General features: G+C 40.0%; 1 protein-coding gene across 2 annotated transcripts in view; it reads right to left on the bottom strand.

Annotated features, from left to right (window-relative positions):
- ppp2r3c (protein phosphatase 2, regulatory subunit B'', gamma) overlaps positions 1-20,934 on the bottom strand; it is a 22,557-nt gene extending 1,623 nt beyond the window's left edge. Inside the window, exons 1-12 of one of the 2 annotated variants that reach the window (XM_052042563.1) lie at positions 20,807-20,890; positions 20,683-20,729; positions 18,498-18,625; positions 18,113-18,217; positions 14,076-14,188; positions 13,366-13,463; positions 13,199-13,269; positions 12,955-13,087; positions 6,975-7,030; positions 6,802-6,877; positions 6,565-6,701; positions 2,799-2,936 (exon numbers count right to left, since the gene is read on the bottom strand). In XM_052042563.1, the coding sequence (XP_051898523.1) occupies positions 2,799-2,936; positions 6,565-6,701; positions 6,802-6,877; positions 6,975-7,030; positions 12,955-13,087; positions 13,199-13,269; positions 13,366-13,463; positions 14,076-14,188; positions 18,113-18,217; positions 18,498-18,590 (1,020 nt within the window). In that variant the 5' untranslated portion in view covers positions 18,591-18,625; positions 20,683-20,729; positions 20,807-20,890. Of the gene's footprint in view, positions 1-2,798; positions 2,937-6,564; positions 6,702-6,801; positions 6,878-6,974; positions 7,031-12,954; positions 13,088-13,198; positions 13,270-13,365; positions 13,464-14,075; positions 14,189-18,112; positions 18,218-18,497; positions 18,626-20,682; positions 20,730-20,806 lie in introns of both variants that reach the window. The other variant, XM_052042475.1, reaches the window with a different exon arrangement.

Here is a 20,934-nt window from a genome sequence, read left to right as displayed (position 1 = left end):
ATCTTTTACTGATCTTCACCTGCCCCTCAGATGGAAGTCACTAAAATAATGTATATTGAGTGGGGACTTCAAATTCCGTCACTGCACATGGTTTGGTACTACAATAATCTGGCCAAACCCTGCAGGATGTTGCTGCCAGAGTGAGGTTGCAGCAGATGGTAGAAAAATCATACATGAATAACATACTTGACCACTTCCTCTTTATGGTTGCTCAGAGAAAGAAACCTGACCATTGTCAATTTGTCCTCAGCCAAATTACATAATTATTTCCACACCTTAAATACAACAATCTCAAACAAGCTATAAATCTGTTTGAGGATGAAACACCCAAATATTCATCAAGAACGGAGAACATCTGTGGTAGTACTAAATAAATCAGCCTGATCAACATAAAGGAGCGAGCCAGGTTGGCATGGCCCAACCTGATCCCGAACAATGACTGGCATATATACTGGACCTGACCCAAACCCAATGCATATAGCTGGGTTCCGGCACGCTTTAGACCTCACTAACCTACAAATAGCAGATGCATCTGTCAGTGACAATATCAGCATTTGTCATTATCACAGTCTTTCTGTGGATGCCCATTTTCACATGGGTGGCACCCAGCAAACTGATATGCAGCATTACCACCACACTGAGCGGATCAAATTAACAGATCCACCAGCTTAAAAATGAGGCCCCGATACACCATCCTCATCATCAGCATTAATGGGAAATGTTAATTTGGTTTCTCTCTCCAGAGGTACTGCCTGATATTCTGAGCATCCCCAGTGTTTTGTTTTTGTTTTTAGATTTTCAGTTTCTGCAGTTTTTTGCTTTTCAATTAACAAGTAGGCAGCTTCACAAATGTCTGCAATTTCAGCAACGAAAAAATCCAGCACCCAAATGTAAAGGCTGCAGTGTTTTTCATCATCCTTACTTGAACATACAATTCTGCTCTCACTGTTGCTTCATCAAAATCCTGGAACACCTAATGTAACAGCATTCTAGGTACATGTTTAGAATGTGCAATGAACAGTTGGCTATTTATTCGGAGACTATGACGTAATTTAAATTGAATTGGTTGAATACGTAGGAATATAAAGAGATTTATTGATATGGGAGGAGAGCAATTCAAAAAAATGTTTGCATAATTTCCAGCAACTCGAGAAGTTAATTCTACTAGCAAACCAATTTACACAAATTAGCACTTGAAGAACCCAGGCATCCCCAACAATGTGAAATGCTGTGGGCCCCTTGACATCAGGCTCAAACTTAATGTTCGCAGGGCTTGGGAACAGCATAATAAATAATTTAAAAACATACAAGAGAATTCAACATTTACAATTAAATTGATTAATTAATGACTTAAGTTACATGGAACAGTATAGCATGGGAACAGACCCTTCGGCTCACAATATCTGTGCCAGGCATGATGCCAAATTAATCTAATTCCTTCTCTCTGCACATGATCCACATCCCTCCATTCCCTGCATATTTATGGGCATGCTATGTTGGCACCGGAAGCGTGGCGACACTTGCGGGCTGCCCCCCAAACATCACTACGCAAAAGATGTATTTCACTGTGTTTCAATGTACATGTGACTAATAAAGATCTTCTCTTATCTTATGTACCTATCTAAAAGCATCTTGGACGCCACCATCATATCTATTTCCACCACCACCCCTGGCAGTGCATTCCAGGTACCTACCACTCTAAGAAAAAACTTACCCCAAACATCTCTTAAATATTTCCCCTCTCACCTTAAAGCTATGTCCTCTGGTATTTGACATTTCTATCGTGGGAAAAAGACTAACTATCTACCCTATCCACGCCTCTCATAATGTTATAAACTTCCATCAGGTCTCCCCTCAGCCCCCGACACTCCATTGAATACAATCCATGTATGTCCAACTTCTCCTTATAGCTAATACCCTCTAATCCAGGCAGTATTCTGGTAAACCTCTTCTGAACCTCTCCAAAGCCCCCGCATCCTTCCTGTAATGAGGCGACCAGAACTGCCAAGTGCGGCCTAACCAAACTTTTAAACAACTGCGTCATGACTCTTATACCCTAGCGATACAGCAAGCATGCCACATGCCTTCTTTATGATTCTACCTACTTGCTTTGCCACTTTTATTACTTAGAGGCATAATGCTTGAATTATTTAATGGTGAAAATAAAGGGATGTGTAATGTATAAACAGATTCAGGTATGACTATATATAGTGAAAACAACAATAACTACATTCTAGTTTTTTACTATTAATTAACAATATTATTGTACCATAAAAATATAATACAGCAAAACTTTGATAACCTGGCATGCTCAGAATGTTGGTGGTGCGAAACCAGCAAATTTCTGGACTACTGGATGTTATTCCTATTAATATCCCAATACACACTCTTTTATTAAACTTCTGTGTAATATATTTATAACTTTTCCAGTGAACCCAGTAAGTTTAAAGGGAGTACATGAAACAGGGCCCCAGTCAGTTGAAAGGGAGATGGGAAACATCAACCAGTGTGCCAGATGCCAAACCTGCAGGGATTCTAAATAGTCAGATAACAGACTATTGGAGTTTTACTGTAATTTAAATATTAAATAATTTGGGAACTGAATGATCTATTAAATTAGACACTAATTCACCTTTGAGGACTTGGGAGGTGGGAAGGCCAGGCAGATGGAATGAAAAGTCTCATATGGTTGGAGCCCTGCTGGTAATGGCAAATAGTAAATATGTTTCAATGGTAAACAGCATCTTCTAGATCATTTGTTAAACATACTTCAATCTCAACACATTAATAACACTTACTCGGAAAAAGAAGTTGAGGGAAAAAACGTTAAGATATCCTTTATTTTCCATATCCAATAATTTAAAGATATACTGGAGAGCAGCGGGTTCCTTTCGATTCTCCAAAGCAAGAACAAAGTCCAGATAAGTCTTGTAATCCTAGAGAAAAGATGCAAAAAAAATGACAACTGTGACATCCTAGACTGCCAAAAATGACCAACTATTTAAACTTATGATTCACAAAAACACACTTTTACATGCATAGATATTAAGTATGGTATGAACATGGTGGACAAGAATTAGTCAGTTTCTCTCACAAACCAATTTTATTCCCCATTTACTGACCAGATACATTTTCCTGCATTTACTTTTCTTTAGCTTCAGCAAGAAAGCCAAACATTTTAGAATTATTTATTCTAACAACTGAACAACAAGCCTAACAAGAAACATTAACCAAAAGCAAAAAAAAACATGGAAATCTGAAATGAATACTAAAATACTGGAAATACTCAAAGTCTGGCAGCATTTAAGTTGATGACCTTTCATCAGTGTTGGAAGAAGTTAATTCTCTAACAGGTTTTAATTTGATACAAAAGGCAGCAAAGCAGGATGGGGAAGAAAGGACAAAAAGGGAGGTCAGTGATAGGAGAAATTAAATAATAAAATGCTGGCAGTAGGCAAAAGGGGTGGTAGAGGAACAAGAAAAAGACGGGTCCAGAGGAAATGTAAATAGAAATAACAATCTTTACCAAATGCTGCCTTCCAAAAAAAAGCATCAATTATAATTTGAAATTGTTGAAGTCATAAGACAATAGAATTAATTTCTTAATCAAAAGATGAAATGTTCCTCAAATTTACTTTTTGCTTTATCAGAAAAACATAGGAAGCCAAGGAAAGAAATGTCAGTGGAAAAGTGATAGGCAACTGGAAATTCAGAGTCACGTTTGCAGACTGAATGGAGGTTCTGCAAAGTGATTGTCCGATTTGCATTTATGTGTGTAGAAGACTGTATCATGAGCAGGGATTACAGTGTACGAAATGGAAATTACAACAAACAAATCACTCTTTCACCTGGAAAGAGTGTTTGGAAAGGAAGCCAAAGGCCAAATTGCCAGTGACCCAGGTTCAATTACCGCTGCTGTCTGCAAGGAGTTTGTACGTTCTCCCTGTGTCTGCGTGGGTTTCCTCCAGGTGCTCCAGTTTCCTCCCACATTCCAAAGACATACAGGTTAAAAGCTGTGGGCATGCTATGTTGGTGCCGGAAGCGTGGCAACACTTAAGGGCTGTCCCCAGCACATTCTCAGTCACACAAAAAGACGCACTTCACTGTGTGTTTCAATGTACATGAGACTAATAAATAAATGTCTTGCACAGGAAGCTGCCATGGAAAGGGAATGATGGGAGTGACTAAGGAGTGGACCAAGGTGTTACCATAGGAACCATGCAGAAAAGAGTGGGAAAAGGAAAGTATGTTTGGTGGTAGCTTCAAGCTAGGTACGTAGGAGATTGAGGGGGAACCTTATAGAGATGCATAAAATCATGAGGGGTATAGATAGAATGAATGCACATAGTCTTTTTCCAAGGGAAGGGGAACTAAAAGCTAAAGGACATTGGTTTAAGATGAGAGGTGAAAGATTTCAAAGGGACCTGAGGGGCAACTTCTTCACACTGAAGGTGGTGCATATATGGAATGAGCTGCCAGAGGAAGTGGTTGAGGCAAGTACAAATAACATTCAAAAGACATTTGGATAAGTACATGGATAGGAGGGGTTTAAGAGGGATATTGGCCAAACATGGGCAAGTGGGACTAGCTTGGTAGGCACCAGGGTCAGCATAGATGATTCAGGCCGAAGGGCCTCTTTCCATGTTGTACTATTCTATGACTCTAAGCTGCTGTTGGTAAAAATGATAATCCACTAAATGTGGAGAATGGTTAATGAAAGAAGCAGAAACTTCTTTAATTTATTAATTTTTCAGGATCTGGTGTCGCTGACAAGGGCAGCATTTGTTACTCATGCTCTTCCCTAAGTGCCTTTGAGAAGGTGATCATGAGTCACCTTGACCAACTGCAGTTCTTCTGGTGAAGGTACTCCAACAGTGCTTCTAGGTTAGGGGTTTCGGACATTAGGCCTGAAGATGAAGGAATGGTGATGTGTTATCAAATCAGAATCATGTGCAACATGGAGGGGAACATATAGGTGGTGCTGTTCCCTTGTCCCTGAAAGCTTTGTCCTTCCTGGCGGTACAGGTCACAGGTGCTGTCAGTGTAGGTAAGGTCAGTAAAGACCACACATTTTGTGATGGTATATACTGCAGCCACAGTGTTCTGATGGTAAAGCTAATGAAGGTTTAGGCTGGAGAGTGGTGTACCAAAAAAACAAGCTGCTTTGTCCTGAATAGAGTCAATTTTCTTAGGTGTTGTTGGAGTGGTACTTATCTAGGCAAAAGAAAAATATTCCATCACTCTCTTACTTGTGCTTTGTGGATAAGCTTTGGAGCATCAGGAGGTGAGTCACTCACTGCTAGATACCCAGCCTCTGAACTGCTTTTGTGGACACAGTATTTATGTTACAGGTCCAGCTGAGTTTCTGGTCAATGGTGATGCTTTGAAGACAGTAATACCATTGAATCTTAAAGGTAGCTAGTCTAGTTAGATTCTCTTGTCGAAGATGGTCATTGATTTGTGGTGAATGTTATTTGCTACTTATTTGTTATCTGCCTATCCTTCTATGTCTTAATGCATGCAGAGGTGGACTGCTTCATTAGCTGAGGAGTTACAAATGGAATTGAACATCATACAATCATCTATGACCCTCCCCACCTTTGACCTTATTATGAAAGGAAGACGACTGATGAAGCAGCTGAAGTTGCTTGGCCTCAGGTACTGGCCCTGGGGACTCCTGGAGCTGGGATGGTTCACTATCAATAACCACATTATCTTCCTTTGTACACGGTATAAATCCAACAGTTTAAGTGCTTTTCTCCTTTAATGCATATTGACTTCAGTTTGGTGGTTAATGAAGTGAATGGCAGAAAGTCGAAGTGCAGGAAATGAACAGCTTTGAAGGCTCCATCAATCATGTGGTGGTGTGGGGAGGGATCTCAGTAGAGAGCAAAAGACATTGGAAGTACCAGCATGGAAGGTCAGATCATCAGATCTGATGCCATACAGTCAGAGAGACTGGGAAAGTGAAATAAGGTGCTAAAAGGAAAATAAGATGGGTTGAAGTGCAATCAGAAAGCTGTGAGGGTCAACAGATGTTGGTTGATAAGACCATCCTCTGAGATGGAGATGTGAAGGGAAAGGAAGACCCAGAAATGGACCACTGCTTTCCTCAAACCCATGATCAATGAGTAGGGAAAAAAAAACTTGCATAGCAAAAGCAAAATATGACAAAAAAAACTTTTAACGCACAATACATCTTGTCACATTAGGCAACACAACTGTTTTATACTAGTCACTTGTCTTCTAATTGTAGTCAGACATTCTTAATGGAATTAAAACATTAAAGCAAGAGTTTAACACTCTTTAAATATATTATCAAAGAATAATGTTGGGTTTAATGCATAAGCTAAGGAAAGTACACAAAAACTGCACGTTTAATCCCGAACCTGTTATGCCCAATGCCAATAATCTATGAGGTGGTGGCAAATCATGCAGATATTATTTACTGCAATAAAAGTTAGTAATATTTTGAAATGGATGTAAAGATAGAATTCCATTTCAATAAGAAAGGGAAAAATCAACAACAAGAAATTGTTACAGGTTGAATTTGCAGGCAGTTACCATTTCTCCATCATATGTTAGACACTCCTGAAAGACCCTATCCAAAAACACTCCTGTAAGAGTTCCAGTACCATAACGTGACAGTTCTTCTTTGCTAAGCATTCCATTGTGATCTTTATCTAGATTTAAGTATTGTCCTAAGGAGTAAACAAAATTATCACATTAGAAAACCATGCATGTAACAAATTATACCCAGTAGTTATAAATAGAAATTTCATGTATGCATCCAACACATACCATACACTCTCAATGCAGAAGGAGCAGAAAACCAGTTTGATTCTTGACTTTCTTTGGACAGTTCCTCATCTCTGAGCTACAAATAAAAGCACACCAGGCAAAAACAGTTACATATATCTTTAAGTGATACAAATACATTAAAAAAATGAATTTCATATCTAATGTTCAATTACCTCCAACAAATCATCTAGAAAGCTGCAGGCCAAAATATCTTGGATTTTTATCTTGCCTAGAAGGATATAGAAATGATATAAAGTTTTGCATTGAACAATTGTATTAGCAGACATATAGAAAGATAATATAAAGTTAAGGGCCTTGAATCAACAGACACCTAATCTCTGCAATTTCAGTTCAGATCAATTCTGTCCATCAAATGTTCAGATGAACGAATCATATTTCCATTGCATCTGGGTAGTCTGAATTCTGTTTATAATGGCTGTAAAACACTTCCTCATGATTCAACAGAAATTGGTAATCTTAAAAATTGTGATTAGTCCACTTTTGTTACAATGCCATGATTGAATGAAACTGGAATATGATATGGGGGTGGGGGTGGGGGTGTGAAGGAGGAGCAAGAATTCAAAGTAATAGTGGTAGGACACTCAGTAGCGAGGATAACAGACAGGCACTTCCCTGGTTGCAAATGCGAATCCAGGGCAGTCTGCTGCTTTCCTAGTGCCAGGGTCAAGGAGGTCACAGAATGATGCAGGGCATTCTAAAGGGGGAGGGTAAACAGCCAGAGGTCATGGTTTACATTGGTACAAATGACATAGGTAAGAGCAACAAGGTCCTGCAACGTGAATTAAGGATAGTAAAATAAAGAGCAGGAGGGTGGCACCTGTACAAACTGGACTGCTAGGTTGTAATCTCTGGATTACTTCTGATGCCATGTGCTAGTGAGCACCAGGAATAGGAGGATAGGTCAGGTGAATGTACCGCTGAAGGAATGGCGGGAGGGCATTTCAGGATCACTGGGAGCATTTCTGAGGAAGGTGGAATTGGTACAAGCTGGATGGGTTGCACATGAACTGGAATGGATCCAACATCTTTGTGGGGAGGTTTGCTTGTGCAGCTCGGGAAAATTTAAACTAATTTGACTGGGGAATGGGGCACAGAGCAGATGTACAGTTGGGCATGAGGGCAGACAGCCAAATATAAAAGGAAAAATAAGTTAGTCCAATAGGCAAAGCAGTCATGGGCATGATAAGGAACATGGGAAGAATGGAAGGCTATTTTTAATACAAGGGGGCTGATTAGTAACACATTGATCAGCACTTGGAAATGATATTATTGCCATTTCAAAGACATGGATGAAGAAGGGCAATTCAACATTTCAGGATATAGGATCTTCAGATGTGACGGAAGATGTAAGAGGCAACATTGCAATACTGGTTCAGGGGCCCAATACTGCAGTAATAAGGGAGAATATCCCAGAAGGTTCTTCAAATGAGGCTCCGATGGTGGAGTTTAGGAACAAAAACAGAGAGGGTGATCACATTGCTGGGAGTATACTACAGGCCTCCTAATAAGCAGCAGAAGATAAAGGAACAGATATGTGGATTGCTTTAGTGTGAAAGGCTTTGATGGGAGGGAATTTTTAAAGTGCACCCAGAGGGGTCTTTCTGAGGCAGTATGTGGATAACCCATTAGAGAAGAGGCATGACTGGACCTAATCTGATTGAACATAGCTAGGCAAATAGTTGAAGTGTCACTGGAAAAAGCCCAAATTTCACGTTAGTTATGAAATGGATAAGGATGGTCTTGAAATTAAGGTCCTGAATTGAATGGGGTGGGTGGGAGGGGAAGGGGCAAGGCAGATGTCAATATCACAAGACAGGTCCTGGTAAAAGTAAACAAAGTTATATTTAAAAAGTGAAATCATGAGAATTCAGGTCAACATGTTCCTGTAGGGTGAAAGGCAAGAGCAGCAAGTCCAAGGAAACATGGATGTTGAGGGTAATCGAAGGAAGCATATGGTAGGTATAACAAACCGAAAATGGAGGTGACCCATCAACAATATAGAGAGTGTAGGGAGGGGTACTTAAAAAATGGAGACCAAAGAGGGGACTTGATGAGATGTATCCTAGGCTGTTATAAAAGGGAGGAGATTGCTGGGGCTCTGATAGAGAGTTTTAAATCTTTGGGTGAGTTGCCAGATGACTGAAGGACACCAAATGCGGTCTTTATTCAAGGGCAGCAGGGATAAACCAATTACAGGCCAATGAATGTAATATCAGTGGTAGGGAAGTAATCAGAAAAGATTTCAGGGACAGGATTAATCTACGAGGAAAAGCAAGGATTAATCAGATTGATGGTATGGCTTTGTTAGGGGAAGATCCTGTCTGATCAATTTGACAGAATTTTCGGAGAGTTACAAAATGTATTGGATGAGGGCAATGTGGTTGATGTAGTCCATATTAACTTCAGTAAGGCCTTTGACAAAATCCAACAGGTTACAGCCCATGAGATCAAAGGCAAATTGGATCTAAATTTGCTTGGCAATAGAAGGCAGAAGGTGATGCTGGAGGATTGTTTCTGTGATTGGAAGCCTGTGGCTAGTTGTGTACCACAGGGATCAGTGCTAGGATCCTTACTGTTATATACATGAATTATTTGCACGTGAACGTAAGAGATATGATCAGTAAGTTTGCAGATGGCACAAAAATTGGTGGTGGTGTTGATAATGAGGATGACGGTTTTAGGATGATGTCATTTGTAGGGTGGAATTTAATCCTGGTAGGTATGAGGTGATGCACTTTGGGAGGTCTAATGAGGGTAGAACATATACCATGAATGATAATGCACTAGAGTATGGAGGAACAAAATACTTTGGTGTACAAATCAAAAGATTCCTGATGGTGGTGGCACAAATAAGATGGTGCAGGCACAATATGGGATCCTTGACTTCATTAGCTGGGCATAGAAAATTTAAAAAAAAACAGGGAGGTTATGATACAACTTTATACAAGATTGGTTAGGCCAAAGCTGGATTGCTGCCTGCAATTCTGATCACTACACCATACGAAGGACATGATGGTCCTGGAGAGGAGATTCCCCAGGACATTGCCTAGAATGCAGCTTCTCATTTATATGAAGAGATTGGATAGGCTGGGTTTGTTTTATTTGGAGAACAGAGAAGCTGAGGACCTGATCACCACCCAACAGGGATATCCAAAGTTATAAGGGGCATAGATAGGGTAGATAGTAGGAAATATTTCCCCTATCGCAGAGTTGTCTAAAACTAGTGGGCATAGATTTAATATAAGGACTAAGAGGCTTAGACAGAGGATGGTTAGAATCTTGAATGCAATGCCTGAGTGGGTAGTGAAGAGAAGTACGCTCACAACATTTAAGGAAGCTGACAGGGCCCTCAAGGGATACAAGAAAAGCAGGAAAGAACTCAAGCAGGGAATTAGGAGGGCCAAAAGGGGCCATGAAATGTCCTTGGCAAGTAGGATTAAGGGGAATGCAAAGACATTAAAAAGAGGGTAACTGGGGAGAGAGTAGGACCACACAAGCATAAAGGAGGGAATTTATGCCTGGAACCTGAGGATGTAGGTAAAGTACTAAACAAGTACTAGATGGGCTGATTAGTAAGTTTGCGGATGACAGAAAAATTGGTGGAGTTGTGGATAGTGAAGAAAGTTGTCAAAGTATACAGGATATAGATCAGCTGCAAATATGGGCAGAGGAATGTTTAATCCGGTAAAATACAAGGTGCTGCACTTTGAGAGGTCAAATGTAAGGGGAAAGTATATAGTAAATGGCAGGACCCTTTGGAGCACTGATGTACAGAGGGGATCTTGGAATCCACGTCCAGAGCTCCCTGAAAGTGGCAACACTACGTAGGCTGGTAAAGAAGGCATATGGCATAGTCACCTTCATTGTCAGGGCATTGAGTATAAGATTCAGGAAGTCATGTTGCAGTTGTATAAAACTTTGGTTAGGCCATCCTTGCAGTATTGTGTGCAGTCCTGGTCTCCCCATTACAGGAAGGATGTGGAGGCTTTGGAGGGGGTGCAGAAGAGGTTCACCAGGATGTTGCCTAGATTGGAGGGTATTAACTATAAGGAGAGGCTGGACAAACTTGGATGGTTTTCTCTGGATGTAGGAGGCTGAGGGGAGGCCTGATAGAGATTTATAACATTATGAGAGGCATAAATAGGGTAGAGTCTTTTTCCCAGGGTGGAAATGTCAAATACCAATTTGCTAACTTTCCTTTGAAAATAGATAAATATTTCTTTTCGTTTTCCTCAAAAGTTATCAACAGACTACCAAATAGTAATTGTAATACAAGGCAGAGCAAAAAATCAAGAAATTTGTTGTGCATACAACAGAGGTCACAAGATCACAAGACAAGGGAGCAGAAGCAGGCCATTCGGCCCATCAAGTCTGCTCCAAGGAAAGGGAAATAGAAATGAGAAATGGGGAATGGGGGAAGAAGAAAAAAAAAACTATTCTAATCCCAATTACCGGCCTTATCCCCATATCCCTTGATATCCTGACTATTTAGATATCTATCTATCTCCTCCTTGAACGCCCCCACTGATCTGGCCTCCACTGCTGTACGTGGCAAGGAGTTCCACAAATTCACCACCCTCTGGCTAAAGAAATTTTTCCTCATCTGTTTTGAAACTGTACCCTCTAATTCTAAGATTGTGCCCTCTGGTCCTAGACTCACCCACCAAGGGAAACAGCCTAGCCACATTTACTCTGTCCTTTCCTATCAATATTTTAAATGTCACTATGAGGTCCCCTCTCATTCTTCTGTACTCCAGTGAGTACAGTCCAAGAGCCGACAAACGCTCCTCATACGTAAGCCCTTTCATTCCTGGAATCATCCTCGTAAATCTCCTCTGAACCCTCTCCAACGTCAACACATCCTTCCTAAGATGTGGGGCCCAAAACGGCGCACAATATTCCAAATGAGGCCTCACTAGTGCCCCGTAGAGCCTCATCAACACTTCCTTACTTTTATACACTACACCTCTCGAAATGAATGCCAACATAGCATTCGCTTTCTTTACCACCGATCCGACCTGGTGGTTAACCTTTAAGGTATCCTGCACGAGTACCCCCCAAGTCCCTTTGTACTTCCGTGCTTTGGATTTTCTCTCCTCCTAGATAATAATCTGCCCGCTTATTTCTGCTTCCAAAGTGTACAACTGCACATTTCCCTACATTGAATCTCATCTGCCATTTCCTTGCCCATTCTCCTAAACTGTCTAGGTCCCGCTGCAACCTTCCTATCTCTTCAATACTCCCTACTCCTCCCCCTATCTTGGTGTCATCCGCAAACTTAGCCACAAAACCATTTATTCCATCATCCAAATTGTTAATGTACAAGGTAAAAAGGAGCGGTCCCAACACCGACCCCTGCGGCACGCCACTAGTAACCATGGGGAAGCTATAATCTACAAGTAAACTGGGGAAATCATATCATCAAAAATAAACTGGAGGATGAATTGATTTCTTGATATCATATGGATCAAATTCAGTTGGCTAAAGACTGGCTTCTGTGATGGTGGGGTTCTCAGCAAGAATCTGAGATGGATCATCTACTCAGCACATCCAGCTGAACATGGCCAAGGTATCTAGAACCAGGGTCATGGTGTCAGAATAAGGGGGAGACCATATAGGACTGAGATGAGGAAAATCTCTCAGAAGGTGAGGGCTCAGACATTGAGTTTATTCAAAACAGATGGATGGATTTCTGGATATTAAAGGGAATCAAAAAGTCTGGGGACAGTGCAGGTAGATGGAGGTGGTGTTGACTATCAGCCTTGATCTTGATAAATGGTAGAGGAGGCTCGAAGGGTGAGGTGGCCTACTCTTGCTCCTAGTTCTTAAGTTTCAGCCAAAAGCTTATGTATGTGAATCCCAGTCTGAGAACATTATGAATTCATTTGCTCTCAAGTTATTTTGAGTTCACTGGATCCTGCAGTGGTTTAAACACCATAAAGCACATATCTTAGCAACAGGAGGAAGAAAACAAATAATATCTTAGCTAATCATAGAGTGGCAGTGCTAACAACCATGAACAGGCATGTTTGCTGAAGTAATCAACAATGGAGACTAAAATAATAAAACATTTCAATATTATGATTGTAGATACAGCAGCATGTAACAATGTGGGCAATATTTTTAACTTACCTGTTCTGAGTGGGTCAAGGAAGAAGAAAAATTTTCTAACAGCTGTGCAAACATAAAATGAATAGAAGGACTTCTCTAAGCCATCAAGCTGTGGTAAAGTGGGAATCAGCTCCAAAATGTAATTCTCCAAGTCCTGTTGGCACAATTTAGTATAGTGTTAACATTTCATAGAATGCAACACATAGCATTAAATTAGAATCATGTTAAATTAACTGCCAAATCTGAACATAGATAGGATACTTACAGATTCACGAAGATATCCTTGACCTGCTACATCATACAAACTGAGACCTATTCTTGTTTGATGCAGCCAAACTAAAATGCAAAGATTTAGTATGTTATAAATAAATGAATATTCAGTTAAAAATAGTGATGAATGTAAACTAATACCTTGCAGTACAATACTATTACCTTTTCGCATGACATAGTTGAAGAACTGCATTATGGAAATCCTTCCATATGGATCGTTGTGCAAGAGTTTTGCAAATACCTTAGCTGCAAAGAACTGTCTGTTGGACATCATTAAAATACAATATAAGAACAATAATTATAAAAACTTATGAATTAAAGAATGCCATAGGATCAACATTTAAAGTATATTCTTTAATGAAGTACACACTGCTAGAAACGAGGGAAAAAAACTCTTGTAGACGTGTTTCTAACACATGCTGCAGATTGTTATTTTTATTTTACATCTGAGATATTCCATCCAGGATATGCAGGTTATAATCGCAAATGAAATAAAAACATCTTGCTATATTCATGTTTTTGCAGGGAGCAAAATATGCTTCCATTTTAACTTCACATGATGAAGCTGCACAATTCTCCACAAAAATTGCATCAAAACTTTGAACCACTGAATACATTAAGCAAGAAACCACTGTCTTGAGAGCTTTCTGTTGTGCAGATTTAGCAACTTTGCTCAGCTAAGAATTACCTTGATTTAATTTAAGCCAGGTCAAGTTTGAAACAGTTCTGTATCATTCATGAAAAAAAACAGTAGTTTTAATTGTAACATTCATTATAAATACTGGACAGACCGTATGCAGAAAATTGTTACAATTAAAATACATGGAATTCCTTGTTAGTTTTATCTCAAAGGATATACACGAGACACTTACTTGCATTTCTGCCCTGCCTTTTCTTTGACCTCCAGAAAATTTTCATAATTTATCATTGCTTCCTCTCCTATCAAAGGAGGGGTTTGATGTTTGTCTAGGAGGAACCACAGATTCTACAAAATAAAATTAAACTAAGTTAAACAAAAATGCACTCAACTATTTCAGACTCAAAGTATTCATTAAGGACCCTAGAACATCAGTTTGGCATTGGATTATGTGTTGTCAATCCAAAAGAAATTCTGACATGCTTCAATAGCTCTACAAATTACCGGATTCATAAAATATTTTGTAGATCTGAGTTAATTTCTGTCAGAAAGTTAAATTATAGACACTGTTATATCTACTATTTGCAAACCATGATTAGCAAGCCAAATATTTTATCAATTTACCAAGTATGCTTTTGTCATATCCAGTCTGAATTGTGTTGGCTTCTAACTGCCACAGTCATGTGGCTAAGCACAGCTCCAATGCCATCTTCAAATTTACCGACCACACTACTGTTGTTGGACAAATCAGAGGTGGCAATGAGTCAGCTTACCGGAGCGAGATAGGACATCTGGTTGAGTGGTGTTGTAACAACAACCTCCCGCTCAATGTCAGCTAAACTAAAGAGCTGACTGTTGACTTCAGGAAGGGGAAGGAGGGCAAACAGGTGCCCATCTACATTGGGGGAATCAGCGGTGGAGAGAGTCAACAGCTTTAAATTCCTCGATGTTAACATATCGGATGACCTGTCCTGGGCCCAGCACACAGATGCAATCATAAGGAAAGTTGCCAGTGTCTTTACTTTCTTAGGAGGTTAAAGAGGTTCAGTTTGTCACCGAACACTAACAAACTTCTGCTGATGTACTGTTGAAAGTATCCTGGCTAGTTACGTCATGGTCTAGTACAGCAATTCAAATCCACAGGAATGCAAGAAGCTGCAGAGAGTAGTGGACTCTGCCCAATACATCATCGGCACATCCCGCCCCACCATCGGTAGTATCTACAGGAGGCGCTGCCTCAAGAAGGCAACACCTATCATCAAAGATCCCCACCATCTGGGCCACGGCAGCTTTTCACAATTACCATAGGGCAGGAGGTATAGAAGCCTGAAGTATCACACCAGCAGGTTTAAGAACAGCTACTTCCTCTACATCGGTGAGGCCCAACACAGATTGGGTGACTGCTTCGTTGAGCACCTTTGCTCCGTCTGCTGCAAAAGCAAGGATCTCCCAGTGGCCAGCCACTTCAGTTCCACATCCCACTCCCATATTAACATGTCTATCCACGGCCTCCTCTACTGCCACATTGAGGCCAGACGCAGATTCCGCTTTGGTAGTCTCTAATCTGACAGCATCAACATCGATTTCTCTAACTTCCAGTAACCCCTCCCCTCTCGCCCCTCCCCCCCTGTCTTCCCTCATCCCTGTGGCCCCCTCATCCCTTCTCTTTCACCTCCCCCACCCTCATGACCTGCCCATCTATTCCCCACCTCCTTCCCTTTATTCCATGGTCCACTGCCCTCTCCTATCAGAATCCTTCTTCTTCAGCCCTTTGCCTCTTCTACCTATCACCTCTCAGCTTCTTACATCACTCCCTTTCATCCCCCCCTCCCTTCCCCCACTCACTTATCACCTGCCAGCCTGCGCTCCTCCCCCTCCCTTCTTATTCTGGCTTCTGCCCTCTTCCTTTCCAGTCCTGATGAAGGGTCTCGACCTGAAACGTCGACTGTTTATTTCCCTCCGTAGATGCTGCCTGACCTGCTGAGTTTCTCCAGCATTGTGTGTATTGCTCCACATTCCAGCATCTCCAGAATCTCTTTAACCATTGGGTTCTTGAACCAACCGGCAAAACCCTAACCACTACAGTTTCACAACACCATGACCCCTTTGCACTAAAATGGACTTCATTTCTTTTTGTCTTTTTGTTCTAATTGTGTTTTCTTGTTAAAATTGTGTATAATTTACATTTTATTTGTTTTTCTTGTGAATGCTGTTTTTATATGATGCTATGTGCCTGTGATGCTGCTGCCAGTCAGTTTTTCATTATACCCGTGCATACATGTACTTGTGCAGATGACAATAAACTCGACTTTGTCTTTGTGACCCTCAGTTTGAATTCTAGAATTGTGGGGAAAATATTGAGGAAAGAAAGGCAGAGCAGACATTGATGCTAGTCCTGATGCAGTAATCACGCAATAACAAACTGAAATGAAAAGTAATTCAAACTTGCACTCATAAACTCAAGTTTGAATAGGGTGGTAAGAACTGGAAGAGGAAGGATGATCACAGTGGCAGAAAGATGGGGGCAGCATTACTGGATTTTTGTTCTGCTGTCCCCATACTAATTGGCTGGCTGCAATTAAATTAACTTTCATTTTCACTTTGTACACATTTGGAGTTGTGCTGTATGCAATTCTGCTTTTCCCTGTAAACAATATCTAAAGCAAAATTTTACTTTACATAGATTTTTGCAAGTGCTAGGTTGTATTTTATCTGGTGTCAATAGAAGGTGGTTTGTTTTAAAAAGGGGTTCTGATAGTATGCTTTGCTAATGTTGATGCTACAGATTAATTTTCCATCCTGACAGAGCAACAGATTAAAGCTACAAGTGTATCCATGGTTTCCATCAAAAAGAATATCAACCTACTGTGCAAAGGGTTTGATTTTCTCCCAAGTTTCCACCTATTTCCATCTATCTAACACCTGAATGCAAATTTCTTAAACAAAGAGCATGATTATACTTCAAACTGCTCTATGCTACATCCCTGCAAGAGATCCCCCCAGGTGAAATCATCTTCAGATGCTTCTACACAAGGTCAGATCTCGGTCCTGTTTCTGTTTCTGAGGATTAAACCATATTCAATTCCATTCTTTGACTCTTCGGAAAACAAAGTAGTCTACACCTGTACACAAGACCTGGACAACATTCAGGCACAAGCTGATAAGTAGCACACCACATTTTCATCGCAACATTGGCAGACAACTCCATCAAGAGAGAGTCTAACCATTCACTTTGACCATTGCCGAGACCCCAGTAAAATCCTGGAAGTCACCACTGACTGCAATCTCAACTGGACCATACACCAAACAACATGGCTAAAAAGGAGGTCAGAGGCTGAGTACCCAAAAGAGAGAGAGAGTCTCTTCCTCACACCCCAAAGCCTTTCTATCACCTACAGGGCACAGGTCAGGAGTACAATGGAATACTCTCCACTTGCCTGGATGAGTGCAACTTCAACAATCAAGAAGCCAATACAAGCAGCCCACTTGATTGATACCCCATCCACCACATTAAATTTTACTTGCCTTTACACTGTCGTTGCAGCATGTGACATCTACAAAATATATTGGAGTTACCTGCCCAGACTATTGTGACAGGGTCTTACAATCCCATGACCTTTATCGCCAATCGAAGACAAAAGCAGCAAATGCAAGGGAACACCACCACCAACTGCATGATCCCTTCCAAGTCACACGTAATCCTTACTTGCAAACACACTGCTGTTCTTTCATTGACACTGAGATAAATTTGGGAGTCCCCTACCCAATAATACTGCTGTTTATCAGAAAGGCTGCTCCGATTCAAGAAGGTGCCACGCCAAAATCTTCTCAAGGGCATTAGGGTTGGGCAATAAATGCAGGCCTTGCTGTCAATGCCCATGTTCCACAATATAAATTAGTAATAAAAAATAAACCCAAACTAAAAAGAAAGTTGCAATAATCTAGATTTCAATTATCAAAACTTTAAAATGCACTTACTGAAGATCGATTTGCTTTTTATCATATGCCAATTTTTTGCTGCTCAGATACACTATCAGTTAACATTATTTAGCCAATGAAAAGCAAAGCTACTATAATCTCTTGCATAGACTTAGGATCTTTCTTCCCTCCTTGCTTGTTTGTGAAATACATGATAATAACAAAGTATGCCAATGAGGCACTTATCAAATATTAGTCACATATTATGGTGCATTCTCCAACAATGGTACCACTATTCTATGATAATGCAACTCCAGAATGCAATCATATTTTAATAATAGAAGTTTTTCATACCTGTAGCTCTTCATTATCTAACAATTCTCTACTTTTTCTTTGAAGAAAAACTGCTCTGGATTCTTCTCTTAATTTCTGTAACAAAACTTCATCTTCTGCTGGAAGCTTATATAGCATTGGAAGAAAGTTTGGAAATTTTGTTAGTTTACCCTCAGCAAAACGGTCACCATTAGGAAATGAAGCAAGGAAATTAAGTTTTAAAGTAAAATGAGTTACTAAAAATTTCTAAATAGAAGTTACTCTAATTACAGTAAAACACTAGAACCTAATTTGAAAAATAAGTTGAAATTGTTTCTATGACTACTCAGATATTTGAAAAATATATTGCAATTGTGCAGCTTTTACATAGTGAAAATAGTAAAAGCTATAAATAGAAAGTACCTACCCTATAATAAAATCTTGGGATGCTTTGGTAAGATAAATTGGTCTTTTTCCTATCTCCTCTCCATTCAACATAATATTTGGTAAATAGATCCATCTCATTATCCTTTAGTTCTTGGTCAGTCTTTTTAGCTATTTTATTGAAACAGATAAAATCATTAAACCTTTTTCAGTAAGAATGTTGTGACCATTATCAACAAACTTTACATGTAATAATCATTTACAAGTATCCAACAGCAAGACATATTTGGAAACAAACATTATTTTTCTACTGAGTACATTCAAACCTTTCAATATAAATATTGAAATATGATCAACAAAACTGAAATAACACTATTTGCAATTGCCTTTAAAAGATGCATGGGATCTCACTGAGACACAAGGAACAAGATGGATCCTGCAGTGTTGGAAGAGATTTTAGTAATCAAAACATTATCACCTGGATCTTTATTCATTTACAGTATGCGGTGTCATTGGTAAGGCAACCATTTATAGCTTATCACTAATTTAGTAGGTGCTGGTTATCCATCTTCTGCAACCAAGCAGTTTTTCTGGTGAACCTCCTCTCATGTGTTGTTGAATAGGAAGTTCCAGGACTTAAACCTAGTGACAATGAAGGAATTGCAACATACCTTTCAAGTCAATATGTAACTTGGAGGGGAGCTAGGTGTCAGTATTCCTATTGGTATTTGATGGCCTTGTCTTTCTCGGTGGCAAAGGTTGTAGGTTTTAAACATGCATTTTGGAGTCTGGGCACCCTGCAGCTAAGTTGTGTCAAAGGTGGAGGAGTGAATGTTTAGGGCGCATCTTAGAGGAAGAAAGGAAAAGACAACAAGAGAATGAGACATAAATAGTCAAAGATTCAAATGACAACGGTGGAGTAAAATGAAGAGGCAAATGGACACCTGACTGAGGAACAAAGAGTTTGGTTGAGCAAATAAAGAAAGGGTGGAATGAGGCAAGGAAGGACTTAATCACTATGATGGAATGTTAAATTTAACATATTTCTGTCAAGTTTCAGCCAGAGAGGAAAGGTAATAGGAAAACTTGCATTGGTTCGGGGTGGGATCCAAGCAGCTCACTTGTAGAGATGCACAATTTATGAAGGAAGAAGGGTGAGAGACCCATTAGAAGATATATTTCAGTAGGTCTGGAAGTGACATAAGTACATAATGGTTTCAGTATCACATGGAAATAATTTGGGGGAAAAAAGGCAGGCAATATTAGAATGGTGGAAATAACTGATCTTTATGGTCATGAAGAACTGCAACATGAAACTCAGTCCAAGATTTAAAATATGACACTGGCTGGATAGGGGCTTGGAGTTATGAGAGTAACATGTTTGTGATAGGTAACAACATCAACTCTTCAATACCATTTGATATATGGGTGCTGTGGTAAAAGCCTGTTTTCAGCAATGCACGTTGATCCTGTTTGCCGATTACCCTACTGATTACACAATATACCAGAAGGTCTTATTCAAGTCTCCATCAGAAAGTGAACAGTAAAAGGGATCTTTCAGTATCACTCAAAATCCTAAGTTACATGTTTTGTATACATGTAATATTATTGTACAGTATTATCTTGCTGCTTATCTAGTTAAGTAACTTGTCAGCTGTTGGACTGAGACTTGCACTCTTTATTCTATGAGTTTCTACTCAGTACAGTAAAATAAATAATTTCTATTTTACTCCAAGGCCAGTTACATTTCTCATATAGTAGCCATTTGAAAATGGAGACATTTAAAAGGGAGAAACTGGGATGGTTTTTGTACTGAGCATAAACGCAAACAGTTAATGGTGTTGCTGCTCCCCTCAGCCTGCCAATGTTCTCTCTTAATTTATGCTTAAAGAATAGCTGTACCATACTGCAGTTAATGCCCAAGCAACAGTGCCTTAGTAAGAGAAGACAAGATAAAACTTAACAAAGCTTCAGATGGGTTACAAATGTGACAGGATGGTCCAATTTTAAATACTGATGTGCGGTACGTTTTCTGAAACTTTAATGTTAAATTTTAATAAAAGATGTACACTTCAGAGAGAGAGTTATGAAAATAGAGAGTCTGATGCTATCCCATATACACAAACATGCAGCAACTATAGCAATCAATTAACACAGCTCGCCGTAACTAAGCGAATTACAATCAGACAACAGTGTTATCAGTTGCACAATTCATGGATGAAACTCACCCTTCACTTCGTTATTTACATAGTGGAATATACAAAATTCCAAAGTCCTAATGACAGAAGAGGTAGATCAGAGTCTGGTTAGATAGGGAGAGAGTCCTTGTTTTCACTAAGTGTAGGCACTCACGTTTCTGAGAGGCCGCGGCTCCCAGCCGACTCCTCAACGTCTGTTTCCAGTCGCTCGCCGCCGCCTGGCCCTCGACCTCCTCCATGCCGCCGCAGCCAGAATCGCCCTCCCTCACCTCATTGGTTGAC

The sequence above is a fragment of the Pristis pectinata genome, chromosome 1 (genome assembly GCF_009764475.1).
Source record: "Pristis pectinata isolate sPriPec2 chromosome 1, sPriPec2.1.pri, whole genome shotgun sequence".
NCBI lineage: Eukaryota > Metazoa > Chordata > Chondrichthyes > Rhinopristiformes > Pristidae > Pristis > Pristis pectinata.
Note: the sequence above shows the minus strand (reverse complement) of the source record. Positions and strands in the feature narration are given on the sequence as shown.